General features: G+C 50.6%; 2 protein-coding genes across 8 annotated transcripts in view; one reads left to right on the top strand and one right to left on the bottom strand.

The window, feature by feature from the left end:
• Nucleotides 1-3,984, top strand: part of LOC141784874 (PDZ domain-containing protein 7-like) — a 7,985-nt gene extending 4,001 nt beyond the window's left edge. Inside the window, exons 8-19 of the mRNA XM_074662807.1 lie at nt 325-385; nt 467-644; nt 731-963; nt 1,035-1,199; nt 1,275-1,390; nt 1,466-1,557; nt 1,662-1,753; nt 1,838-1,909; nt 1,981-2,571; nt 2,665-2,765; nt 2,860-3,566; nt 3,812-3,984. Coding sequence (XP_074518908.1) covers nt 325-385; nt 467-644; nt 731-963; nt 1,035-1,199; nt 1,275-1,390; nt 1,466-1,557; nt 1,662-1,753; nt 1,838-1,909; nt 1,981-2,571; nt 2,665-2,765; nt 2,860-3,015 — 1,857 coding nt within the window. The 3' untranslated portion in view covers nt 3,016-3,566; nt 3,812-3,984. The remainder of the gene's footprint in view (nt 1-324; nt 386-466; nt 645-730; nt 964-1,034; nt 1,200-1,274; nt 1,391-1,465; nt 1,558-1,661; nt 1,754-1,837; nt 1,910-1,980; nt 2,572-2,664; nt 2,766-2,859; nt 3,567-3,811) is intronic.
• Nucleotides 3,958-27,668, bottom strand: LOC141784875 (leucine zipper putative tumor suppressor 2 homolog). Of its 7 annotated transcripts, none has more exons than XM_074662808.1 (7): nt 27,409-27,668; nt 16,689-16,818; nt 8,268-8,795; nt 7,189-7,785; nt 6,981-7,103; nt 6,462-6,608; nt 3,958-6,134 (listed from the first exon to the last, which is right to left on the bottom strand). In XM_074662808.1, exons 3-7 carry the CDS (start codon nt 8,766-8,768, stop codon nt 5,442-5,444), a joined length of 2,061 nt encoding a protein of 686 aa, XP_074518909.1. In that variant the 5' UTR covers nt 8,769-8,795; nt 16,689-16,818; nt 27,409-27,668; the 3' UTR covers nt 3,958-5,441. The 7 variants fall into 7 exon arrangements, with proteins under 7 accessions (XP_074518909.1, XP_074518910.1, XP_074518914.1 ...); XM_074662809.1 differs by lacking the exon at nt 27,409-27,668 and adding an exon at nt 18,171-18,188; XM_074662813.1 differs by lacking the exons at nt 16,689-16,818; nt 27,409-27,668 and adding an exon at nt 13,346-13,461.

Here is a 27,668-nt window from a genome sequence, read left to right as displayed (position 1 = left end):
CTTGGGTTTCGCTCAGTGACAAACAGCCGGGCCGTGTGCATTATTCACCAGGCAGCGGGATCAGGTGCTGGGCAGAGCTGGGAGGCGTGTTTGGGCTGTTTCACGTCAGGTGGTTCACGTCAGAGGAGCTTCCTGAGGAGCTTCATGAGGAGCTTCATGAGGAGCTTCATGAGGAGCTTCATGAGGAGCTTCATGAGGAGTTTCATGAGGAGCTTCATGAGGAGCTTCATGAGGAGTTTCATGAGGAGCTTCCTGAGGAGCTTCATGAGGAGCCCATAAAAGTTTCAGGATCTCATTTGCATATCTGTGTCCATCTGTGCACAGGAGGCAGGGCGATACCCGGCCTATAAGGAGATGGTGGCAGAGTACAGGTGGCTGAACAAACGTACGTATCACCTGTAATCAAACGTTTCAAACACACCAGAGGGTTTCAGCTCCTCCTCATCGTCTCTGTTTTCTCCCTCAGTGGCCAACGGCACCCAGAAATCCTCCTCTCAGGGTTCAGGCTCCACCTCCTCAGTGTCCTCGCTGTCGTCAGGGACTCCAGTCAGCTCTCTCAGCGGCCTGTCGCAGGTCATGTTCCCTCCCAGCATGCCGTTCGGTTCGGACATGGTGGATGTTTGCATCTCTACAGAGGACCTGAGGTCAGGGTTCACCGTGTTTCAGGAATAAAGAAAGTTTTCCTCGTTCTGAGAGTTTAAAACCATAACCCCCCTTTGTTTGTGTCCAGGTCGGAGTCTGAGAGGACAGAAACCGCCATCCAGACCGACCTCCCCTCTCAGAGGACGGGTCCAGACACGACTCGCAGCCTGGGCCGGACCACCTTACTCAGAGACACGGCCATCAGAGGAGAGGAGGAGCAGAGCAGAGGGAGGAAGGAGTCCACCAAGACCGCCGTGCTGATGGCTCTGAGCAGACCCAGCCGGCCAATCAGCAGGTCCCAGAGCCAGGTCACCATGGCAGGTAGGCTGCGGGGGGGGGGGGGGCTGGTCCAGGTAGAGGAGGAAAGACTGACTCCCTCTGTCCCATCACAGAGATCACTCAGAAGAAGGAGAAGAAGCAGAAAGGGAAGGACCCAGAGGAGAAGAGCACCCTGCAGCGCTCCAAGACTCTGGTCGACCTGCTTTTCAAGGGCGGGCGGAAGAGAGACACCGTCAGGGCCAGATCCAAGTCCCCGTCCAAAGACAAGACCAGGAGAGGTACCTGCGGCCCCGAGACGCATCACAGACTCTCGTTTGACTCTTCACAAACTTTGACCTGACATCTCTCCTCAGAGGGACGACAGGCCGCCGACACGCCGAACTCTGACATGCTCTGTGCGGTGGACGACATGGCGCGCAGGCTGCTGACGGAGGAGGAGGTGGACGCCGTGATGAAGACGTGCAGACGGGTAAAAGTCAGCGCAGGATTCCTGCACTCCACAGTTTAACAAAAGGTGAGACTTGTGTTGTTTCTCTCCCTGCAGTACATAGCAGAGCGCTCGGTGGAGAACCTGATACGCCACCTGCTGGCCGTGCTGGACCGGCCGGAGAAGCTGCTGCTGCTGAGGGAGGTCAGGTAAGGTTCAAACCCACCTGAGGTTTTAGTTTCCCTCCATGTGGAGCTCTGACATCCTGAAGGATTTCACCCCCACATGACGGAGAGTGATGGTGTTTCCTCAGGATGCTGCTTCCTCTCTCCGACCTCAACGTCTTCAACTCCTTGGTGACTCCGCTCGAATCCGAGGCCTACGACATCCTGAAGTACCGCTCGAGTGCGTACGCTGACACAGGATGATCTCGCAGCTCTGCGAGGAAACAAACGAACGCACTGACGCTTTATTTTCTCTGTGCTGCAGTAAAAACTCCTCCTCTCCGCTCGCCCGTGTCCGGCAGAGCGCCCAAACGGCGCCTCATCACTCCCATCCCAGGTCAGGCCCTCGCCGCTCTTTGCTTCGCTCGTCTGAAGGTTGACGCTGACCCGTCATGTGTCTGTGTCCAGATTTCAGAGGCGGCTTCGAGCTCCACAGCACCGAGGAGGTGGAGAAGGAGAGCCACCTCCTGGATCAGCTGGAGAGGCTGAGTGTGTCCGGGCTCCCGAGGCCCAAAGACCGACCCACCTCCCCCAGGTCCTTCAGCCAGCTGCTGGACATCCCCGTGGACGAGTTCGACCCAGAGTCCAGAGACCTCCGACCGCCCTCGGCCAGCCCCACGCTCCCAAACTGGCTGCTGACCCGCGGCGACGACGCCGGCCCTCCTCTCCGCACCAACATCGGCACCATCCGCTCCGTCCACTTCGACGAGGTTTCGCTGCACTCCACCACGGAAAGACGGAGATCCCCGTCCAGGAACGGACGCTCGAAAGGCAGGAAGAAGAGCGCAGACAGCGACAGGGAGTCAGTGTTCACGCTGCAGGGCGCCGCTCGCAGGAGTCGACCGCTGCTGTCTCAGATCTTCGGCTCTGATCAGCAGACGGGAGGCGAGCAGGCGAACGGACACCCCGACAAATCTGAGAACGGACTCCACGGATCCGAGCCAGAGCAGGACTACAGACTGAAAACTGTCACCATCTCCAAGACCAAACAGTCCCTGGGTAAATACTGAAGTCAGAGAGGAGAGAAACATGTTATCTCATTAAAGGTGTTCAGTATTCACACGTACCTTTACCTCTGATTGGATGTTTCAGGGATCAGTATATCAGGAGGGATGGAGTCCAGGGTTCAGCCCATGGTGAAGATCGAGAAGATCTTTCCTGGAGGAGCTGCCTCCACCTGTGAGGTGCTCAAGGTGATCAGACAACAAAAACTAGCATCTTCTGCTCCCAAAGTTTGATCTCTAAGCTCAAAATCATTTAATAAAACTTCTCTCCTCGTGTCCGCAGGCTGGGTTTGAGTTGGTGTCCGTGGACGGCGTCTCCCTGCAAGGAGTAACCCATCAGCACGCCGTTGACATCATCAGGAAAGCCTTCAGCAACAAGGCCAAAGACCCCATGGTGCTGGTGGTCAAAGTCCCCAAAAACATTTCAAAGGAGACCTGAGTTTTCCAGCACGTGAGCAACGCACAGCAGCACGTAAAGCCCGGCTCATTAGAGACCGAAAACCTGGAGCTGTGGTGATGCCCACCTGCTGAAGGATAACTGTCACTGATCAGCAGAGGGATGGACTCAAACGTTATCTGCTGAAGGATAACTGTCACTGATCAGCAGGGGGTGTCTAAACACCAGTAAGATGATGGATCCAAACCTGAGTGCCTTTAAAAGGCAGAATGACTTTGACTGCAGTAAAGGCTTTGGCCAGCAGAGGGCAGACTAATGTTGACTGCAGTAAAGACTTTGGCCAGCAGAGGGCAGACTAATGTTGACTGCAGTAAAGACTTTGGCCAGCAGAGGGCAGACTAATGTTGACTGCAGTAAAGACTTTGGCCAGCAGGGGGCAGACTAACTTTGACTGCACTAAAGACTTTGGCCAGCAGAGGGCAGGCATGCTCAGTTTCAGAGTGTTTCTGCACAGACTGCTGTGTTGCATGAATGAGACGATGGTTCCTGTCTGAAGCGATGGTTCCTGTCTGAAGCGATGGTTCCCGTCTGAAGTGATGGTTCCCGTCTGAAGCGATGGTTCCTGTCTGAAGCGATGGTTCCTGTCTGAAGCGATGGTTCCTGTCTGAAGGATGGTTCCTGTCTGAAACGATGGTTCCTGTCTGAAGCGATGGTTCCTGTCTGAAGTGATGGTTCCTGTCTGAAGGATGGTTCCTGTCTGAAACGATGGTTCCTGTCTGAAGGATGGTTCCTGTCTGAAACGATGGTTCCTGTCTGAAGCGATGGTTCCTGTCTGAAGCGATGGTTCCTGTCTGAAACGATGGTTCCTGTCTGAATCCTGACAGAAATCAAACTCAGCTCCTGCAGACTCTCACTTCACAAAGACTTTGTTTCATCTTGAACTCTTGAGACGGTGACAGACTCAGATTCAGAGACACAGGCGTCTAACTTTGGTATTTTTTATTTAAAAACAGTCGTTTTGTTCAGAAATGTACAGCATGAAAATATACATTAATGTCTTCATACAAATATTGTGGATTATAAAATGACAGAACATCCACACCAACATTAACATCCAGGCGTCATGTCTGCAGGAGTAAGTCATGTGACATTGCTTTGGTCTACTCACAGTGGCTATGCTTTAGTCTGAGACTAAGAGGAGGAGGAGGAGGAGGAGGAGGAGGAGGAGGAGGAGGAGGAGCGGATGATTGGAGGGTAATTTACAGAGGAGGAAACTTTGATCAGGGAGGAGAAAAGAAACGTCTGAGCTCAGCAGAGAAGTTGGTGATAAACTGATCTGATATTAACTTTAAAGAAAAAAACAACCAGTGCATGATTCCCATCATTTCACAATCAGCTCTCTAACCAGAGCACAGATTAAAGTGTTCAGTGAGTCAGCGGGGATTTGTTTTGGGGCTTTGAGATGATCTGTTTCTGTTTCACTGGGAGAAGAAGCCACAGGTTATGAAGTGTTAGCTTTGCCTCCTGAATGCTGCTGTTAGCGTCGGAGCAGGAGACCTCTGGGTCTCTGAGTCACCAACACTCAGCTCGCTGCGGTTTGGTCGACACTTCTCTCAGGATTAGAGCAAACAGCTGATTTGGTTATTTTTACATGACTCTGCATAAATTGGATGAAGCCTTTTTGCTCAGCCTGTGTTTCATTTGCACGATCAGCAAAGAAAGTTTCCCAAACACTCTTTAACAAAGGAGACCTGTTCAAACCCAGAGTCCTGATTTTTCTCTGTGCTGATGTGATGACTCATTGTTGAGTGAGCAGTCCTTTACTTTCATTACTTTATAAAAACCAAACATCACTCTTCATCACTCTTCATCATCAGTGCCTCCCTGACTCACTCATCCTGACGCTCAGCGTGGAGTCCCACGGTTCCTGTCATCAGCAGCAGCGTGGGCTGCGTCCACATGAGCCGCAGGAATGAGAGTGGGCTGCTAACACAGAGTGGGAGAGTGGGAGTGGGGTGTTCATCTGAGCAGGGAGGAGTCATGACAAACACAGGAGGAGGAGGAGGAGGAGGAGGAGTTACTCATACACAGAGAACTCCACACACGGAGGTGGCTAACCGCTAACAGAGCTCGTTGGAAAAAGCTTTTCTTATGCTGACACCTCGGTTTATAACCTCCCTTTGTCCTCGAGCCTCTGTTCATCATCTGATGATTCTGGGACCAGTTTGGTTGATTCTGGGACCAGTTTGGTTGATTCTGGGACCAGTTTGGTTGATTCTGGGACCAGTTTGGTTGATGGAGCTTGTTGAAGTTGGGGAATCCAACCACTAGAGGTCAGTGCAGGGAAACGTGGAGCTGCATGAGTCCAGGTGAGTGTTCTCTCCACAGCACAGGGATCAGATCCACGATCAGAGTGAAAAGGTTTCACGCGGGCAGTAGTGCAAATCAAACATGAAAAGCCACGAGGGTTATATTTCCGTGGCGGCGATCTCGTCGAAGTTGATCTCGTTGCCGCTGCCCTCGTCCTCCTCCTGGCTCAGCTCCTGCAGGAGCTGCTCCAGCTCCCGGTTTCTCCGGTACATCTGCACGTAGTTCTGCTGCAGCTGTTTCTGGTAGCGAATCACTTTGTCCTTCTCCTCCTGCCAGATGCGGCGCTCCTCCTCGAAGCCGCCGACCTGCTGCTCTGCACGCTGCTGCTCGAAGATAAGCTCCGCCCTCATCCTGTCCAGCTGCGCCTTCATGCTCTGCAGCGCCTCCGAGCCGCTCTGCCGCTGAGCCTTGGCCTCGTCGCTCTCGTAGGCGAGCAGGTGCTCCTCAGCTTCCTGGAACACCTGGCACTGTCTGTTTCCTGGGCCCTGATTGGCCGAAGCCTCTCTGAGGTGGACCAGCTCCGCCTCCAGACGCCCCACCTTCTCCCTGAGCAGCTCGGCTTCGCTCTTCCGGCGCTGAAGCTCGTTCTCACAAACCTCCAGCTCCAGGGTCCGGGTGCGCGTGGTGCCGTTGGCCTCCTGCAGGAGGACCTGAGTGTTCGTGAGCTCACCTCGAGACTCCCGCAGCTGACCGCGCAGGGACACGATCTCCCCGACCCGCTGGGCCAGCTCCCCCTGAACCTCCTTCAGCTGCTGCTTCAGCAACGAGATCTCCCCCGACTTCTGACACACCTGAGGAGAGAGACCAGCAGGTGAATTCAGTTTGAGTTAAAGAGATGTCAGAGTTAACGTCAACACTTTGTTCCTGTTCCTCCATCTCTCCTACGATCAAAGCTTCACCAGAAACTTTACAGAAACATCTGCACCTCCTGCGCTGTGACCTCCTGACGATGCACGGCTCGTTGTTCACGCTGCGTCAGTGAGTCAGAGACTAAACGTCAACTCTTCACAGACGACGCTCGGTGTGAGGTGATCAGTGATAACCTCCTGAGAGCCTGTCACAGCAATACACTTCTGTCTAACTCTCTCTCCTCTCTGAGCTCACGCGCCTCCTCTCACCTCCCACTTGCTCTCCTCCAGCCGAGGCCCCAGCTGGATCTTCTCGTGCTCGTAGGAGGTGCAGCGCTCCTCCAGCTGCTCTCGCTCCTGCAGGAGCTGGGAGAAGTCCTCCTGCAGCTTCTTCTTCTCCTGCTGGAGCTGAAACACCTGCAGAGGAAGCAGGTGAGCAGAGATTAAGTGAGGGAGCAGAGATTAAGTGAGGGAGCAGAGATTAAGTGAGGGAGCAGAGATTGACTGAGGGAGCAGAGATTAAGTGAGGGAGCAGAGATTAAGTGAGGGAGCAGAGGCTGAAGTTAGAGCGAGGGTCAGGGTGAGGAGCAGAGAAATGTGAGCAGGTTTTTAAATCTCTCAGATAAAGAGGAGACGCGCTGCGTGCTCCTCATGTTTCATTCATGGCTGTGTGTGAGTAAACAGCAGCAGACTGAGCGTCTCTGTCACGTATGTTTCACGCCTCAGAGGACGAGCAGCAGCTCTGTAGTTTCTAGCAGCGGGCGCCGCTGGCTCCGTCGGGGCTCTGACCTGCAGCTGCAGCACCTGCTGGGCACGCTGAGCCTTCTGGGAGGCGACCTGCATCCTGGTGGCGCAGCTCTGCCTCAGCTCCTCCAGCTCCAGCTCGAAGCGTTTCTGCTTCTCCTCGTAAACCTGAAGAAAAAGACGAGAACCATCAGCGAGAGCGACGGGTTGATCTCAGCGTATGGACCAAACGTTAACCGGCGTCGGCGCCGACCTGGCAGATCGCAGCTTCGTTCTCGTCCAGGTTATCTCTGAGCGTCTGCAGCTCCAGCTCCCTCTCCCTCAGTTTGTCCTCCAGGTCCCTCACCACGCCCTCGTAGCCCTCCATGGGCCCCGGGGAGCGGCCCCCTGACCCGCTGTCAGACATGGGCTGACCCCGCCCGCTGACGGAGCCGGAGCCCGTGCTCTTGCTGGACGATGATCGCCCGCTGTCAGAGTTTGAGTGTCCGTGCGTGCCGACGGCGGGGGCGCTCTTCATGGGCTCCAGGTGACCAGCAGATGCCTCCCCTGAGCTCTGACTGTAGGGGGCGCTGCCGTACGGAGGGATGCTGCAGAGAGAGTTACGCCCAGAGTCGGTCAGCTGGCAGGACTGGCTGCTGCCGGCGGCGCTGATCCGCGTCCGGCTGTACGCGCCACATTTCTCAGCAGCAGAGGGCGAGGTGTCTCTGTGGGCGGGGCTTAGCAGGTTCAGGTTGGTTTGGCTTTCTGATGCGTTGGCGCCGTGGCGAGGAGAGAGGTACTGCATGGAGGCGCGACTCTTAGGGATGACGGGCTTGAAGGCCGTGGGTCGCAGCACGGTTTTCTCCATGTTCTGTGGACGGAGACAGAGAAACTCAGGAGGACGAACTTTAGAGACAAACTTTAGAGACAAACTTTAGAGACAAACTTTAGAGACAAACTTTAGAGACAAACTTTGGAGAGGAACTTTGGAGACAACCTTTGGAGACAAACTTTGGAGACAAACTTTAGAGACAAACTTTGGAGACAAACTTTGGAGACAAACTTTGGAAACAAACTTTGGAGACAAACTTTAGAGACAAACTTTGGAGAAAAACTTTAGAGACAAACTTTGGAGAAAAACTTTAGAGACAAACTATGGAGACAAACTTTGGAGACAAACTTTGGAGACAAACTTTGGAGAAAAACTTTAGAGACAAACTTTAGAGACAAACTTTGGAGAAAAATTTTAGAGACAAACTTTGGAGACAAACTTTGGAGACAAACTTTAGAGACAAACTTTGGAGAGAAACAGAAAAACAAACGTAGATCAGAGGACCTGATCCGCAGACTCACCCTCTCCAGTTTTCCTGACACAGGGATCAGTTTTGGGGGAGGTCCCCCCACAGTCCCGTTCAGTCCTGGTCCCTCTTTAGTCCCGTCCAGTTCACTCCCCGGGCTGGACGCCGTCACGTGGTTATCATTCCAGTCTCCTAAGAAGTCTTCGTTGATAAAGGTGTGGTTCCCGGTCCCGCCCTCCCTCTCCTGCCCCCTGCTGGAGGTCGTGGAGCTCTGTTTCAGGAGGGGGGGGATGTTCTGCATCAGAGGGTCCTGTGGGGACTCTGAGCCCAGACAGGGGGCGCCTGGTGTGGGCCGTCGGACTCTGGCTCCCAGCTCCACGCCGGATCGCAGGTCCTGGTAGGGTCCGGGGCGGGCGGCGATGAGGCTGCTGACGGAGCCCATGGGATCCAGAGCGGAGGGAGGAGCAGCGATGGGGGGCGAGGAGGACGGGTGCCTCCTGCGGGATCCTCCACTGTGGCCCTCAGCAGAGAGGGGCGGGGCCTGGACCAGGGCCATGGCGGCGGCTCAGAGAGGTTGATCGCTCTGTGACGGAAAAACACGACATTTGAAACATTTTTAGAAACAATCAGAGGTTTGAAGGTCGGAGACGACAAGTCAAGGTCATCTGTGAAGTTTATACAGAAACAAACTTTTCATGAGACGGGTCAGATCTCAGTAGACCCAGTCCCAGGTCCCAGGTCCCTCAGGCGGATCCAGTCACAGTGTGGGACCGTTTAATGACATCAGGATAATCTCCCGTCCAAACTTTGTCAAACACAGTTTTTAAAGAGTGATTACGTGTTTATCTCTGTCGTCGCCTCGTCAGGACGCTTCCCAGGAACTTTGTGAGGTTGAAAACAGCAGAGCTGAAGCAGAGATGATTTACAGCAGACTGAACTGTACAAAACTTCCCATAAGCCCATGGTGGCCCACACACGGAGCAGCAGGGCGAGCCATTCATGGCGCCCGTTCAAGCAGCACAAACACGGCGTGCAGCGCGAGGCGCTGGAGGTATGAGGCGGCAGAGGAAAGGCTCTCCTCTCACTGGACACGGTGACACGGCTTGGAGCATGCTGCCGTTTTCTCTGACAGTAACAAAGGCGGCTGTCGCCACACATCTGATCAGCCCTGAACGGCCGAGCGTCCGTGAGCAGCAGTAACCTCTCAGAGACAGGCTGGACTGGCTGACAGACCCTGACCCTGGGGGGTCAAGTTTCTGGATCAATCCACAGAGAGTTTAAAGTTGTGAGGAGTTAAAAACAGCAGGAGGAGGAAGAAGAGGAAGAGCTGACTTACTTTTCTCCGCCTGGCGCTCTCACAGCTGCTGGTAAACACTGACACTGATGCAGACAGAGAGGGAGACTGTGGCGTCAGCCTCAGTCCCGTGGACGGGGAATGAGTCCAGTGTTGTGTGGAGAACAATGGCTTCACAGGACGCGTGATGATGAGGTCATGGTTCACTGACAACGACCCAAACAGGCGAGCTGCTCTGAGAACGCCACAGCCACTGACGGCGTGTCCTCTCATGGTCCAGGGTCGGTCTCTGAGGTCTGACCTGAGGCTGCTCTCCAGGTCCAGGGTCTGTCTCTGAGGTCTGACCTGAGTCTGCTCTCCAGGTCCAGGGTCGGTCTCTGAGGTCTGACCTGAGGCTGCTCTCCAGGTCCAGGGTCGGTCTCTGACTCTAACGTACGGAGGAAGTGCAGCTCACCACGTTAGCTGGTGATTCCCCGTCATGAAGGCGGAGCCACACACTTCCTGTGGTCTCAGCTCCAGTCTGATCCTCTGAACTTCCTGTTGAACCAGGTCTCAGACCTGGGGGGTCTGCCCGTGTCGTTAAAGATGACTAACGAGGTGAGAGGTAGGCTGACAGCAGTTGGCCGGACACATGGCTCCAACCTGCCAGGACCGAGCTCGCCAAGTCTTTGTCCGACCTGCCCAGTTCACTGATTCTCCACGGCTCTGTTAGCGCTTTAACGCTAATTATTACTCATTAATTAGTGAACTGGAAGTTGGTCTAATCCTTCTCAGGCTCATAATTATGACTGTGACGACTCTGGCTCTGCAACCTGCTGCTGGAATATAATCTCTATGAACAGACACTATGAGTGGGTAATCTGTAACAACTGATTAAGGCAGAAGGTAATCTGCAGGTGTTACGGTAACTCTCTGAGACGATCTGAGACGATCTGAGACGATCTGAGACGATCTGAAACGATCTGAAACAATCTGAGACGCTCTGAATCGCTCCAACTTTAAAACCTAACCACTCCTGAAGGACCAGCGATGCAGATCATTTATGTCTAAAACCTGTTTTCATGAGCAATAACTGAACACTGTCACTGATTTGATCCAGAAAACTGAAAACAAAGGAAAACTTAGTTAAACTCTAAATAAAGCCCTTAAATAACTTGTTTATCAGTTTAAGATAAGTTTATTACTTATCTGTTACTTGAAAAAGAAGCAACAGTTCCAGTTAAACCTGCTCTTTGAATCCATCATGAGCTCATCGTCAGCTCTGAGCCTCAGTGTAAACAGAGTTTACTTCTGGTGTTTTCACTGCCCCCATAGCGTCCAGCGTGTCAGCTGACTGCGAGCAGCCCGTTCCTGTCTGCAGAAAGCCCTTTAAGGGTTTAGTGCCCCTCAGACAGACCAGTCACTCCCCCAGCAGCAGGAATGTGCAGAAACACCAGCAGCCAATCAGGGAGAGGCAGCTGGGTGGACGCGGTGGGAGCTGGTGAGTGTTGGGCCGAGGCGACGGTGCAGCCACAGGTCTTTATGAACCTCAGCGTGGGGGGTGAGACTCAAAGCAGGGCCTGTCCTGAGTCAGTCCTTTGTTTAAAACCAGGTCTTTAAAACCAGGTCTTTAGGTCTGAGGATCAGGAGCTTGGTTCAGGGCAGAGTTCCCAGATTCATTTGATCAGCCCGTGTCTGTGATGAAACTCTTACCCTCACCACCAGAGATGGAAAATCATCCCCCTCCATCAATACATGCAGGAAAAGTTGCTGAGCTGTCTCCAGATTTCACTGAATAAGAGACGAGAGGCAGAGTCAGCAGAGGACGGTCGGTCCAGTCTCAGCCGTGTGTCTGACCAGATCCACAGCATGATGAGAGTCACACACGGCCTGGTGGTGTTCACACGCAGAGAGAAACCTCTGACTGGAGGAACGTTACAAAGAGCCAGCACAGCTGACTGCCGGCCTGCCAGCGTCACACTAACCTGCTTTCAGAGCCGCAGACAGAGGCTGCACTAAAGCCTCTCTGTCAGAGCCACGCCATCAACACACACCGTCTATAAATACTCCACCACCAGGAGACAGGAGGAGGCCTCCGAGAGACCCAGACCAGCTCCCAGAGGAAAACTGCTGCCACTAAAACCGCCTGAGACAGACCAGGATATCACACTGCAAAACCATCTCCACACATCATCAACGCTCCTCCTCTGCTCCTCTGCTCCTCCTCTGCTCCTCCTCTCCTCCTCTGCTCCTCTGCTCCTCCTCTGCTCCTCTGCTCCTCCTCTGCTCCTCTCTCCCATCTCTGTTTCCTCCTCTCCTCCATCTCTGTTTCCTCTGCTCCTCCTCCTCTCCTCCTCTCCTCTGCTCCTCCTCTGCTCCTCTCTCCCATCTCTCCCATCTCTGTTTCCTCCTCTCCTCGTCTCCTCTTCTCCTCCTCTCCTCCTCTCCTCTCAGGAAACTGGAGCACAGGGACACAGTGTGACAGATCTATTCTAGTTTAGTCAGCGACCTACCTTTCCCTTTCTGTTTCCTGGGGCAGACGCTCAGCTCACCCTCACACACTTCACTGGTCACCAGGCCAAACGATGGCGTTTCCAACCAGGGCCGGCGAGGAACCTCAGACATCACAATCCACATCAGGACTTCAGTTTGAGTAATAACAGAGAGCCCAGGCAAATATCACACATTAACCTGTTTGTCCAGAGACAGAATCTCAGGATAAAAGTGTGATGAGCACAGGAAGCTGAGGGAGGGGTGCTGCTCCAGCAGCTTTTATGTCTGATGTAGGGAAGTGTTTCAGTTTCCTCCCAAAAGATCAGACTAAAGAAAAGGTGCTGCACAAACAACGAAACGCCAACGCTGTCAGGGAACGCTGTCAGGGAACGCTGTCAGGGAACGCTGTCAGGGAACGCTGTCAGGGAACGCTGTCAGGGAGCGCTGTCAGGGAACGCTGTCAGGGAACGCTGTCAGGGAACGCTGTCAGGGAACGCTGTCAGGGAGCGCTGTCAGGGAACGCTGTCAGGGAGCGCTGTCAGGGAGCGCTGTCAGGGAACGCTGTCAGGGAGCGCTGTCAGGGAACGCTGTCAGGGAACGCTGTCAGAGAACGCTGTCAGGGAGCGCTGTCAGGGAACGCTGTCAGGGAACGCTGTCAGGGAACGCTGTCGGGGAACGCTGTCAGGGAACGCTGTCGGGGAACGCTGTCAGAGAACGCTGTCAGGGAACGCTGTCAGGGAACGCTGTCAGGGAACGCTGTCAGGGAACGCTGCTGACACCAGGAGCCACTTGGAAAGATTGAAGAAGATGTGAGGAAGAAAACAGACTCTACGGGACTGTCACAGCCTCACTTCCTGCATCCACGCTGCTTCTTATTAAACCATGAACAATCCTCAAAGAAGTTCATAAATAACTAATTAAACTAAATAAACTACTAATTAAACATGGTCCAAAGGATGAAGAGCGTGATGAAGACTCAGACTCTCAGGGTGATCACAGCTCAGGACAGACAGCAGCTTTCACCGAGTGCCGTCAGTGATCACACTGATCTGAAGAGGCCTGCTGTGTGTCAGCCCACACACACACACACACACACACACACACACACACACACACACACACACACACACACCTACACACACAGACACACAGACACACACACACACACACACACACACACACAGTGGATGAACAGCTTCAGATCTGTATGTCTAACTGAGCTCAAACTGAGCTGTGAGGGTCTGACACAGACTGCAGCTCCTCTTTGTCCAGTTTCTGGACATGAACACAGGAACCTGGATCAACACGTGTCCCTGTCACCCTGAAGCTAAAGGAGCAGAAACTCCTCTTGTCCCTGAGTTTCTTACCCCCGTTTGTCCCCAGCATGTCTGCTCCTCCTCTCTGCTCCTCCTCTCTGCTCCTCCTCTCTGCTCCTCCTCTCTGCTCCTCCAGCGCCTCAGACCGTCCCTGTGCTCCTGGATGTTTGTTTCTGACCGGCCGGCCTGTGAAATCTCCTCTAACCCCCTCTGCCTCAGAAAATAACTTTCTCCAGCCAAATGCCGCCAGTGTGAATGAAAGCACAGCCCCCTCCTCCTCCTCCTCCTCCTCCTCCTCCTCCTCCTCCTTAGCACGGCCCAGCCTCTCTCTGACAGATACACCTCCTTCCTCCCTCCCTGGCCCACTCCTCCTCTTCCATTTCCTCCGACCAAAGAAAGTGAGCTCTGCCCAGCCTTTGTCAGTCAGTGAAAGGAGGAAGAAAAGGAGGAGAAAGGAGGGGGAGGAGAAAGGAGCACGGAGCTGTCCGTTACAGACCTTTCTACTTTCCTTGACGCTGAGAGCAGCGCAGGAAGAGAGCAGAAAAGAGAGAGGACGTCCTCTGAAAAGTCTGGATACAGATTAAAGTACAACGTGTTTGTTTCCTCTGCTCCAGGCCAAAGAGTTCGGACGGTCCAGAGGACGTTTGCAAACAGCATCTCACACGTCTGAGCCCTCCTTTAATCCAAGTCCAGTCCTCTTTTCCCTCTGTTTCTGTCTGCACCACTGAGCGGGGGGATATCTGGCTCTTTAGCAGCTAGCGCTGGTCGCTAACGTGTCTCCATAAGAGGATTTTCACTGAGACAGCTGCCAGAATAAAACCCTGACAGAAGAAGTTTAAAAATGTGGATAAATGTCGTTTTAACGTGTCTCTGTCAAACTCTGAATCTGAAACATCTTCATCAGTTGTTTCATCACTGAAGCGTAACAAAGAGTCTTTAACTTCCAGATCAGACCCAGAGAGTCTCCTCCTGATGGGGGACCTCAGTCTGGACCTGTGATCCACCATCTGGACCAAACAAACTAAAATACAGGAACGAACAGACGAGGCGATGCAGGCGGAGCTCAGCTGCTCGCTCCCTGATGAAGAAAGTAGGCTACGAGAAGTAGGCTATGCCCTGCTGCAGCCTCACACACACACACACACACACACACACACACACACACACACACACACACACACACACACACACACACACACACACACACACACTGACTCCTCAAACTGGGTCACAGCAGCAGACCCACATTTGTCCTTCATCAGGAGGAAGATGAAGGTCAGCTCTGGCCTCAGTCCGGGTCAGGAGGACTGAACACACCACGGGTGAAGTCCTGAGCCGGCTGCAGCCAGAAACCGGTCCAGGTCTGAGTCCACGTTAACAACAAACAGCATCAATCAGCCGCTGCGAGGCCACGGGAGCCCGCTGCAAATCACCTCTGTGAACGCCACTGTTAGCACCTCCTCCTCTCTCCAGGCGGAGGGAGGCAGGAGCGTGACTCAGCCTCTCTCCTCCTCTCAGGGAGTGGGGTTACAGGCTGGAGCAGAGAAATGACGACTCAGTGCCTTCCTCTCTGACTGCCAAGAGAAATACGAGAGGGAAATTAATGTTCCAGTCAGAAGCAGAAATCCAGTTGTGGCTCTGCAGAAACGTCTGTCTGGTGTTTCTGGTTTTTCCTCTTTGGTTTCATTTCCTAAAGAGGGACAAACCTCCAGGAGGGCCTCTGGGAAAGTGGCTCCATGGAGGCCGTGTTCAGGTTTATCTGCAGCGGACGCTCGGCTGGTGGTCATCTATCACAGGCCGTCTCTCTGCGGCTCGTCAGCCTGCTTCCTTTAACGCTTTCATAACAACGCCTCACGTCTGGGACCAGGAGCGGACAGAAAGCTAGGCCATCCATCAGCGTCCCTGCAGCCTCCGCGCCGAGACGCCGCTCCCCCTGGACCAGCTGCAGCTAAAAGCAGCCTCCAGCAGGCCGCCCTCTGCTCTCCTCGCCCCAAAGTAATCCACTCTGGCTCAAAGCAATCCACCAACACCTCCAAAATAAAACTGGTGCAGAGGTTCGGCTCTCAGCAGGGGGCGGCTCATCACTTTCAGACTCTAATGAAGAGACGGAGGGAGAGAGCTCTGCAGATAGAAACGACTGCTCCTGATAAGTCCGGTCATAAACCCACAGAGATCAGACGGCTGCGTCGCCCCGGCAGCCTCCGGCTCAGGCTCCGGCTCAGGCTCCGGCTCAGGCTCCGGCTCCGGCTCAGGCTCCGGCTCAGGCTCCGGCTCAGGCTCCGAGTTTCTGAACCATGATCCACAGAGATCAGGGCTACGCCTGCAGTTTGATTCACAGCAAACCCTGATCCACGATGAAGATCTGCTGCTGCCTCCCACAGCAGGAGCATGTAAATATCCTCACACAGCGGGATGCACAGCGCTCTGTGTGCAGCAGGACGCACAGCGCTCTGTGTGCAGCAGGCTGCAGCAACAATCAAGACTTAACCCAGAGAAGGAAACAGCAGCAGGTTTGAGACGTCAAAGAAAACTGACACAGTGACTCTCTCTGTAAAAGTTAGGAACCAGAGTGTGGATGAAAGAGACGGCAGAGACAACATGACGTGACTATCACCTCAGCTAGCAGCCCTCTGATTGGTCAACAGGAGAGCCTGAGACCTCCAACAGGAGAGGATGACCCTTTAAAACTAGCAGAGTCTTTCCTTTGTGTTGGAGTGAGCAGGGGAGAGGTTGGCGAGCTCCAACACCAATGACTAAGTGTTGATAAACTTCATGCTCAGCCAGCAGCACCAAACGCAGGTCATTAGTCCATCGCAGCATTTCCAAAAGATCTCGCTCTGATCCTGAAACCTAAAGTTTGCATTTTCTGCCACCTACGAGTTTGGTGTCTGTGTGAACAAACAGCAAAAAGCATGGACAGTGTAGCACTTTGTCTTGATGCGTGTCCCTGGAAACAGACGCTCAGGCTCTCTAACCGTCGTGTTTCTCTGCTGAACAGTGGAGCGGGTGCTCAGGGTCCACTGAGTGTTTCCGATCGTAGGTTTTGGTGTTTTTGCAGAGACATCTGTGAATGATCTGGCTCCCTTCCCTGTGACGATGGAGACTAATTGAATCCTCGTCCAGAAACATGCTGAGCTCCCAGAAACCAGCTCTGCTAACAGCCCCCCCCGACACGCTGCTTGAGCTGGAGAGCGTCACAGAGACTCCTCTGACATCGACTGCTTTGTTCAGTGAATTTTTAAAGTCATTAATTATAGTTTTAGAAAAATAACAAAAAACCTTTAAAAACCTTTGGTGCTTGGTGTTAGAAAGTGCTGAAAGTCGAGCTCATTAACTGTGTAGAGGTCAAACGTGCAGACTGGGTACAGACACTCAGAGACCTGACTCTACGTACCTGTGGGTGGCGCTCTGTCTTAGCGTCTGGAGGCCTGAGGAAAGCACGTGGTGCGGGTCCGTGGAGCATCCCAAAGACTCAGACTGATGAGCAGATCCTCATTCCCTCCTCGTCCCCGTGTCCTCGCAGACTGAGGAGGAAAAGCAGAAAAAGTGTGAGTTGATGAATCAGCAGAAGAGAAGCAGAGACGACAAACGCTGAGGAGAGCTGGAAAACCTGAAGTGTGACAAGTGTTTATGGAAGTCAGAGAGAAAGAGGAAAATCTGAGTCATGACGCAGAAACATCTCCTCCTGCAGGAAGGTTGAGTGAGGGGATTTTCCATGTCAACACGCAGGAAGACTGATCCCAGACCAGGACCAGGACACCCAAAAACTGCCCCGAGAGAGAAAACAGGAGTTCATCTTTTAGGTCTGAAAACCAAAACATGCTTCACATTTTATGACCACACAGAGCTCAGCTCACAGGGGAGATACTCCAGGGTTAAACATCACAGAGAGGCTGAGCCGCACAGCGCCACCATCTGGGAAGAAGCGCAGAGTCCAGCTGCACCTCATTAAAGTCATCTGAGTGATTAATATCAGTGGTAACTAAATATTTGAGTCTGGGCAGAAGAGCATGAGAAACGGGGATTAAAGAGCCAGAGGTGAGCCCAGCAGACCGTCGTCACCTCCGTCTGGGTTTCATGAACCATCCGCCATGAGATCGTTACGACTTTAAATCACATGTGGCTCCGTCTGTGTCAGGAAGAAGTAATAACAGCAGCATGTGGCGCCCAAAAACTGAGACGACAACTTTACAAACTTCATTTATTCAGGTTTTTCAGGCCACCTTCCCAAGGTGTCCTCTGCTCCATGAATCTCATTAATACGTCTGCGAAGCTGGGGAGCAGCCGCCTGCAGAGCCCTGACAGATCATGTTCCCCTGTCATAACGCTCATGAATTATTCACACAGCAGAAAGTGTTTGCAAACTCAAAGAAGGAGGAATATTTCAGGGTCAAGAAACCGATTTACTGATGCTGACTTTGATGTGACTTCATGACTTAAAAAGTCTGAACGACCAATGCGTCAAACCTCAAGATCTCTGATAAACACGAGACAGGAGAGAGAAAACATTTCACTTCAGTTTAACTTCAGCAGCGTGCAGGGTGTTAGATACTGAACTGTGAGTGTGTGTGTGTGTGTGTGTGTGTGTGTGTGTGTGTGTGTGTGTGTGTGTGTGTGTGTGTGTGTGTGTGTGTGTGTGTGAGCTGAGGCTGACAGCATACAGTTACTGAGTGTCCGGTTTTATCACAGCGATCAGGGATGTTTGCTAAACCAACGATACTAACCGCCGCAGTGTTTGGGTTACTGTACAGGATCAACTTACAGCTGAGCAAACCTCCATCTGTGGCTCACACACACACACACACACACACACACACACACACACACACACACACACACACACACACACACACACACACACACACACACAGCGTACAGTGAAACTTGGAGCGGGTGGTTTAAGTCGGACCGTTGAGCCTCAGATTGAGAATACGTGTTGACTCTGGAGCGCCGCTCCTCTCGCCTGTGATTACTGTGACGGGGATAATCCTGGGTAAAGGAGGAGCAAACAGACGGGCAGAGACTCCCTGAATGGAGAGTCAGGAAGAGAAAAGAAGATCCTCATCAGTCTGTGGAAAAAAAGAAACTATATTTGAAAGAAAGGACAGTTAAACACAGATACCTGCACGTGAAGAAGTGAAGAAGTGAAGAAGTGAAGAAGTGAAGAAGTGAAGAAGTGGTAACAGTGATAGTTTGGTTTCTGGGTCACTAATGAAGACTGCTCTACAGTACGAGGTGTGGATATGCACAATGAGAATCAGTATCTAATCCACAGAAAGGTTTCTGAAGTCAGGCTCAGGATGTTTGTTTGGTTCCAGCTCTGAGACAGATTTAATCCAGCGATCAGTTTCTGCAGGAACTTTCAGATCAATGTCCTCAGAAACCATCAGCTCCTAACTGTGAACCATCCAACCCTAAACAAACTTTTTAGTGTAACAGCGCCCCCTATGTAACCTCAGAGGTTAAACTGTCAGCAGCTCTGATTGGTGGATTCCAACACCCCCAGTCTCCAGGTTTAAAAACTGATCACACAAAGATGGGAAACGTGATGTTTCCTAAAGGGTTTCCCTGCTCTGTAGCTCACCTCACAAACTTTTCAGCTCCAAAAGCCCAAAAATCCCCTCAGCAGAAAGAAAAAGAAAGTCCTGACACTGACTGGAGAAAGGATCTGTCAGACAGCCAAAAGCTGCCGCAGACGATAAGGAGCTGGAAAGAGCAAAGTCTGAAAGATGGAAACTGCCAGAAAAGGTCAGAGGATGCTTCAGGGAGAGAGACGGACAGAGCGAATGATCGATGAGAGGAAACACACGCCTCAGCTGAAGTTTCTTTTCTTACTCAGTTCATTTTTGGAAGACTGTCAAAACTAAAAGTTTGTTATGTGAACCGACACACTTCTTCTTCCTGCACGATGACTTGATGTGAAGTATGTGAGAATATCAGTTTCATTGGTTTGGATTAGTTTAATCTGCATCTTATTTTGAGAAGGTAATCCCATAAACGAAGGTTTCTTTACCCTCCTCATCCTCAGATTTAAAGAGGACTTTAAAAAGCAGAGTTCACACAAAGGGTCTTTACCGTGATGGATCACTGAGGATGTTCCTCCATTATCATAAAGCTTCAGAGAATAAAAGACTACAGACTGACCACTGTGATTATTACTATTCTAACATCAGTTTCACAGCAAACACGTCTCTGTGGGAGGAACGAGGGTTTAACTCTGTACCAACAACAAAGACTCAGAGACCTCAGAACCAAGTTTAACAATCTGACATTCAAAGCCTGATTCCAATTCCAGATGAGGATGATGAGGATGAGGAGGGACTGAGGATGAGGATGAGGATGATGAGGGACTGGGGATGAGGAGGGACTGTCTGCAGCTGTCTGGGCAGAGCTGGTGTTTTGTGTCTGTAGACCTGAACCTCAGCGCAGAGAGGACGCAGATTAAACCATGAGCTGTTTCAGACGTAGTAAAGACGCAGATTAAACCATGAGCTGTTTCAGACGTAGTGAAGACGCAGATTAAACCATGAGCTGTTTCAGACGTAGTAAAGACGCAGATTAAACCATGAGCTGTTTCAGACGTAGTAAAGACGCAGATTAAACCATGAGCTGTTTCAGACGTAGTAAAGACGCAGATTAAACCATGAGCTGTTTCAGACGTAGTAAAGACGCAGATTAAACCATGAGCTGTTTCAGACGTAGTAAAGATGCTCAGCGTGAGTTTCTCCACCAACAGAAACACTGGCAGCAGTCGACCAGGCTGTGCTGAGCGGCTCTAACAGACGCGCTGCAGATTGTTTGAAACTCACCATCACCCCCTCTCTGAGAGCAGCACCACGCTAATTACTTCACCTCCATTTCCCTCCGCCTGCACACGTCCTTACACAACTCTGTGACGCAGCCCGGCCCTGCATCCCACCACCCACAGAGCTCCTGATCCACACCTCCCCACCTCTTCACCTCCACCTCCCATCCTGCCTCCCTCCCACACAGCCTCTTCATACACCGTCAGGACGAGCTGTTTGAAGAGTCAGGGCTGAGAGAGCCATCCATCTCCCCTTGTCCCCAGCAGGAGATAATCAGGCCACAAACCACAGCGAGAACCAGGAGAAAAGTATTTAAAAATACCCAAACAAGCAGCCTCAGGGAGGCTCGGCCCACTTTCAGCCGAACCTCCGACTGTGAGGGACCAGGAGACAGGGTGAGGGTTAGGAGGAGGCTCAGCAGCTACAGAGACGAGGACTGACTGGAGATCCTCCATCATACACAGCGTTCGGCCTGCCCCCAGCTCTAAACCACAGAAAAAACACAGGAGGAGAGGAAGAGAGCAGGAAGAGCCGTATCTGATGCTCCACCACTCCAACAGTCTGAGAAAGTGGAAAACAAGGGAGTGACTCCACCCTGTTTGAGAAGCAGGAAACACACAGCGAGAGCTGAAACAGAGTTTAACAGAGTTTAACAGAGTTTAACAGAGTTTAACAGAGTTTAACAGAGTTTAACAGAGCTGAAACAGAGTTTCACAGAGTTTAACAGAGTTGAAACAGAGTTTAACAGAGTTTAACAGAGTTTCACAGAGTTTAACAGAGGAGACGTGCTGTTAAAGTTTAATCTCAGTGTTTTCATTTACTCTGCCAGTCCTTTAATCAGGAGCTGCACAAACTAAAGCCTGCTGAGCGCTGGGACCACCGCCCCCACCCAACAAACTCCAGACCAGGAACAAGCTGTCAGGACGTCAGAGACCAGAGTTTACAACAGGATCCAAACCACTACAACCCAGGAGAGAGGACTGTGACCTGCTTTCACTTCACCAGGGTCAAAATAAGAGGGTTAGGGTCAAAGTGAGAAGAACAGGTGGAAAACTTGGTGCTGAATGCGTGTTTTAGTCCGACATACAGATCCAGCTCTGTGTGTGTGTGTGTGTGTGTGTGTGTGTGTGTGTGTGTGTGTGTGTGTGTGTGTGTGTGTGTGTGTGTGTGTGTGTGTGTGTGTGTGTGTGTGTGTGTGTGTGTGTATGATGGGCCAGCTGAGAGGGACTGAGAGGTGTTTTTAAAGGAGACCAGTCAGAGCGTCTGGAGCCCGCCTCTGAGTGTCACACCGCCTCTGAGCCGTGAGCGTCACACTTTAGCCACGCCCACGTCACAGCTGCTGGTGGGAAAGGGCTCGTTGTTTGTCTGCTCGTTATCACTCCCATGATGCAACTCACATCGTCTCCATGAAGAATGACCTACAGCTCTGACATGGCACCCAGCCCACACATGACGGGACGTGCCCACGAGTGACGTCTGAGCCAACAGGACCCACCCCGTCACACTCTGCTTCTTCTTTCATTCAACAGGAAAAACGTTCAGACATGTGCAGACAGTTTGATCAACATCTGCACACCAACGTGAACAAAACGTCCCAGCGTTTGTCCCAGGACGACTGAACTAGCACACAGCCTGTCACATGGTTCATGGACGTGAATATTCAGATCGTGGAGCCAAATGTTTTACAAATGTTTGATTCTTTCACAGCTTTGTGCACAGACTCTTCAGGATCTACACGTGAGGATTCCTCCGTGTCTAATTTCTGAAGCAAATATCAGGCGGGTGGGCTGAAGGGCGAAGTGATGACACTGCTCTGTGTCATCCTCCTCACACAGACAGGTCTCTCTGAGTCTGTTTCATCTGGTCCCAGTCTCTTTAGACTTTGGCATAAATTATTTCACAGGAAAATAAGCAGAAAATATTCTGATGGACTTCAACTCAGACTCAGACAGTGAGCTCTCTAGAAGAAAAACTGTGGAGAAAGTTCTGGAGGATCACGCCGCTGCAGGCTGGCCTTAGCAGGACTAACGTTTAGTTACGTTAAAATTTAGCTCTGGGTCAAAGCACAAAGACAGGCAGCAACAAAATACAGTAAGTAAAGCCTGCACGTAGGATCAGAGAGTTCTTCATCTGTGAAATGAGACGAAGCAAAAATCACACGAGGTTTTATCCTGAGTAACAAAAGAGGAGGCCTGTGTGTCTGTGTGTGTCACACACCTACTGACAAATCCTCTTACTGCAGTCAGTCCTCAGTATTCTCCAAACAGCCATCATCACAGACGTCACCTGCTCAGGTCAGGACACACAGACAGACCGGCTGCAGACTGGACCCAAACACAGAGGGTAACGGATCAGTTCCCACGTTTAGGAATCAGGAATCTGACGCCACAAACCCCCGCTTCCTTCGCCCTCACAGCTGATCAGTCCAGCTGATCGGTCCAGCTGATCAGTCCAGCTGATCGGTCCAGCTGATCAGTCCAGCTGATCAGTCCAGCTGATCACCACACTCAGATCTGACTCATTAACTCATGAAATCACCCTCTGATTAACTACACACCTCAGCTCTGATCAAACTGCTGGGAGGAAAGAAACAAAACGACCACAAACACAGGGGGAAGGTGGGAGCACTGATGGAGCTCTGATGGAGCTCTGATGGAGCACTGATGGAGCACTGATGGAGCTCTGATGGAGCACTGATGGAGCTCTGATGGAGCTCTGATGGAGCTCTGATGGAGCTCTGATGGAGCTCTGATGGAGTTAGACACCAAAAATATAAATGAAACACATTTACAGGGTCTCAAAATAATACACACACACACACACACACACACACACACACACACACACACACACACACACACACACACACACACACACACACACACACACACACACACACACACACACACACACACACACACACACACACAGTGTCTGGTGGGAATGTAAACACATGTGTGTTTGTTTCTGGGAAACATCCTGAGGGGAGCTCTGGGTGTTTGTCTCGTGGTCGTACGGGCTGAGCTACGACTCAGACAAACACGCTTTAAACCATCATGAAGTCAGAAATATGAGACTCCATCGCCTGAAAAACACCATGACTTTGTTTTTTTATAAAACCAATAATGAGCGGCTGACCATGAAAACTAAATAAATAAAATGAATAAATAAATGAAATCAGAAACATATGCTTTGACTGGAGTCGTTGGGTAAATGAAGAAGTAAAAAGAAAGATTCAGTCACAGATTTGATGTTTGGAGCAGGGTCAACCAGTTCAGAGAAACTGTGACTCAGAAGTTAAGCTGCTCTGATCTGAATCAGCCGTTTACACCAAAAATCTATGAGGTGCTAACACAGAGTGAAAGGGGATAAATCCCTGAGTGAGGAGGAGGAGGAGGAGGAGGAGGAGGAGGACGAGGAGGAGGAGGAGGAGGAGGAGGAGGAGGGAGAGGAGGAGGAGGAAGAGAGGAGGAGTAGGAGGAGGAGGAGGAGGAGGAGGAGGAGGAGGAGGAGGAGGAGGAAGAGGAGGAGGAAGAGGAGGAGGAGGAGGAGGAGTAGGAGGAGGAGGAGGAGGAGGAGGAGGAGGAGGAGGAGGAGGAGGAGGAGGAGGAGGAGGAGGAGGAGGCCTGAGGGTGAAGGCCAACCTGCTCACTCTGTTTAGTCAACAGATACATGTGTTGGTTTCAGCTCAGACAGTTTTAAACGCTGTGTTGTTAAACTACAGCAGATAGTGTGTAATCCCTGAGCAGACACAGATCCACTCACAGAGCGTCTCCGTCAGCAGCAGATCCAAGGAGGGTCCAGGAGGGTCCAGGAGGGTCCAGGAGAGTCCAGGAGAGTCCTTTGAGAGAAACTCGTTCATAAATGAAGTGCTCCTTCCTGTCCGGGTCAGACACAGAGCCTGCAGCTCACCGCGTCACGCTGGATTGTTTGAAAAGCCACTTACAGAGTCACAGAGTCATTATTTCAAGCTGCTTTAGATCCTGTGGTGTGGGAAAGAGAACGACACGACTAATTACAGGAAGCAGCCAATGAGAGGAGAGCAAGCCCACACAGAGGACGGCTGAGAGGATGGACCCTCAGGAGGATGGACCCTCAGGAGGATGGACCCTCAGGAGGATGGACTCTCAGGAGGATGGACCCTCAGGAGGATGGACCCTCAGGAGGATGGACCCTCAGGAGGATAGACCCTCAGGAGGATGGACCCTCAGGAGGATGGACCCTCAGGAGGAAACACCAGCTCCTCATGCTGCCTGTCAGCTCACGCCTCCTCCTCCTGCTCCCCGTTGTTGCTCCGTCATGTTAAGCTGCTCTCTATGTTTGCTCTCCAGGAGACGGTTTGTGTCACCAAACAGAGAGTGGAGAGACTTGACCTTCAGTGTAAACAGCTCCAGGACAATATTCAAAGCAGCGGGTCAGAGAGGCCTCACTTACACAAAACATCAACCATTACATAACCCGGCCTCTTTAATGAATCATTACTCACCACTTCATCGCTCACAGTCAAAGCAGTGAGGTGTGAGATCATTAAACAGGCATGTGCAGGTCAAATACAAATAAACAATCAGCATACCTTTGGGCTCACGTCACTATCAGCACAGGTTTCTCTTTGAGCAGAGGAGAAGCTTCAAACTGCTCGTCTCCACCCTGATGAGCTCGTTATGAGTCTCTGGCTGCAGCCCTCACCTGAGCATGTTTGCTTCAGCTGGAAAAACCACCAGGTTAACAGAGTACGTCCATCTATCTCCCCGCGCTCATAGCTGCTCAAACCGCCGCCATGACCTGACGCCCAAAGCTGCACGTCCCTCACAGACGGCTGTGCTACCAGCCAGCTTCACCTGACCGTCCTCTGAGGATCAGGTGAGACCATCTCAGGCCTACAGGCCAGGTTACACACAGCAGGTAAGAAGGAGCAGGTTGATGTCTTTGTTCAAGGATCATTCAAATGATCAAATGATCAAAGTAACTTTTGTCCTTTAATCCTCTAACCCAGGGGTCTGCAACCTTTACTTTCATAGGAGCCATTTTTCCTCCGCTCACCTGGATTAAAGTCATTCAGGAGCCACAAAATCTACTTTATCTTCACTATAAAGACAAAAAGTGTATAAAATTGAAACATATTAAAAATCTAGTGAATAATTAGCTGAACAAGAAGATTTTGTGTTTATTAAATTGTACATGTTATGTCTCAGTTTTTTATTTTCAATAAATTTGCAAATATTAAAAATTTAGAAAACTATGTAATATAAAGTTCATAAATAGATAATAAGATATTTCAGTAAGTTTGTGATTTTTTTAAAAATAAATACATAAAAATGTCTGAAAATGAAAAATATTTTAAATCTTAAAACTGTTTTAAAATTTCATAAATTTGCAAAAAAATATTTAAAAAAATGTCTTTTTCAAACTTGCTCCATTTTCAATTTTTTCAAAAATTTTAAGAAAAAATGCAGAAATTAAAAAAAAAAAAAAAGAAATCTAAAAATTTGCAAAATCTTAAAAAAAATTGAATTTTTATTCCTAAATTCGCAAAAAGTTTACGAAAGAATAATTTCAAAAAAGTATGCAAAAAGTTTTAAAAAATAAATAAATAATGAGACAAATAACTTCTAACAGAATTATAAATAAAAAAGGTTGCAGACCCCTGCTCTAAGTGATCCATAGAGTTAGAAACCAGGAAGAGAGAACAGGAGTCAAAGATTTGCACGTTTGAAACCTTATTTTTTAAAATGTCAAAGATCCTTCCTGACTCTAAACTTTACTGACAGATGTAACCCTGGATCCAAAGAGGCACAGAGCCAAACAGCTGATTTATTTCTAAGTTCAGACGAGATAAAAGCAGTAAATCCCGCCCATAAACATGCAGGTGATAAATATTCCTGTCATGTAAAAGATAAAGCATGGACACTGAAGTCTCCAACACCCTGATGTGCTGACCAAGCAGTTCAGAGGAAATCTCACCATGTGCTCAGAAAATCACTCCAGAAATTATCAATGCAAATAAAGCTTGGCCTCCCGCTGTGGCTCTGAGCTCGTCCTCTGCGGCTGCTGAGGAAAGTTTGACCTCTGCGTGTCTGAATCAGACGCCTGCTCGTTAGCAGGGTGAGGAATTTAACTCTGACGTTCAGTTTGCTGCTTTTTATTGTTGCTGATGAAGCTGCTGCACTCAGAAAACACAGAAGGTGATTTTTTAACCTGCATATTTAGACTTTCTTCTTGTATGAAGACACTTTTGTGCTGCTGTGCACGTATGTGGCATAAATCCCCTGGACAGAAACCTAACGTGGAGGATTTAACAGCTCTGGTGTGTTCTCCTCTTGCCCTGGTCTCACAGTGGACCTGGCAGTGTAATGACACCCTGATAGAGCCTCTGTGTCTGGCCAGAAGTGGCTTCAGACGGCATTAGAAAGGGAATGCTGCTCATTTTAAGAATTCACATGTGTTACTGCTGCAGCCCCAGGCACGCCATCCATCACACTGAACGTGGACTACTTCCTGTAACACACGAGCTGGGAAAGAGATCATGGACTGCTTTGTGTCGTCACCTTGATGTAATTTCTCACACTGTCCCATAAACAGAGGGGACGCAGAGCGTTTCTGTGAGTTATTACACTGAGGAAATGTTTGGTATATGGAGCATTTACAGCCTCATTTCAAAGCTTTCAAGCTCAAAGTTGAACTTTGTGGTTTTCAGCTGCAGCAACGAGCAGAGGTTACAGCCGTGGATACATAATGAGGTCAGGATAACAGTCCTGAACCAGAGGTACTGTCTCTTTAAGGTGTGTGAGGGTCTTTACATGATAAATAAACTTCTCAGAAAGCTTCATTGACCCATATTCTTAGAGCAACATCCAGCCTGAGCAGAGGTAAGCTAACACAGAGGGATGTGTGAGAGGAGGAGATGGTGGGGCAGTGATCAGATGATAACAGCTTATTTATGATGAGACTAAAGGTCTGAACAGGAAATGAGTGAGGCTCTAGTTTCTTTAGGAGACTCTTTGTCCTGAAACATTTACACCAGGTCTGTTACACACTTTACATTATTACTATATTTGGATAGTAACTTCACATTTTTAAGATTTTTAAAGAAAAATGTCCCTTCACACTCCCTGTAGGTGTGTTTTTAATGCTCTAAATATTAAAGCGTCACACACCTGGGCAGATGTAGGTAGAGAGAGATAAAGTTAGACTAACAGTTAACTTTGATTAACACCTCATCATGAAGCTCTGATGAAACAATGAGAACATGTTTCACAGTGTTAACAGCCCATTAAAGTACAGTGTTAGAGCACAAAAGGCTGAACTCACCGGGAAACGCTGGAGCGGACAGCCCGGGACAGCCGTGAGGTCCTGGGTCCGCTGAGAAACCTCGACCAGCCGGATTATTGGTCCGTTTCGAGTCGTTTAATCCTCAGAAATGAAACTTTAAAAAGAGGGATGATGATAAATTATCACCTGATCGTCTCTCTGAGTCTTCCTGTCCTCCTGATCGGTCGTTCACAGACTGTTTGTTGTTGTGGAGGAACGGAACAGGAGCTGCTCGTGTTTAGGGAACTGACGGTAAGCTG

This window comes from Halichoeres trimaculatus, unplaced genomic scaffold (genome assembly GCF_033239565.1).
Source record: "Halichoeres trimaculatus isolate MK-OKI-2021-1 unplaced genomic scaffold, fHalTri1.1 fHalTri1_scaffold_23, whole genome shotgun sequence".
Lineage (NCBI taxonomy): Eukaryota > Metazoa > Chordata > Actinopteri > Labriformes > Labridae > Halichoeres > Halichoeres trimaculatus.
Note: the sequence above shows the minus strand (reverse complement) of the source record. Positions and strands in the feature narration are given on the sequence as shown.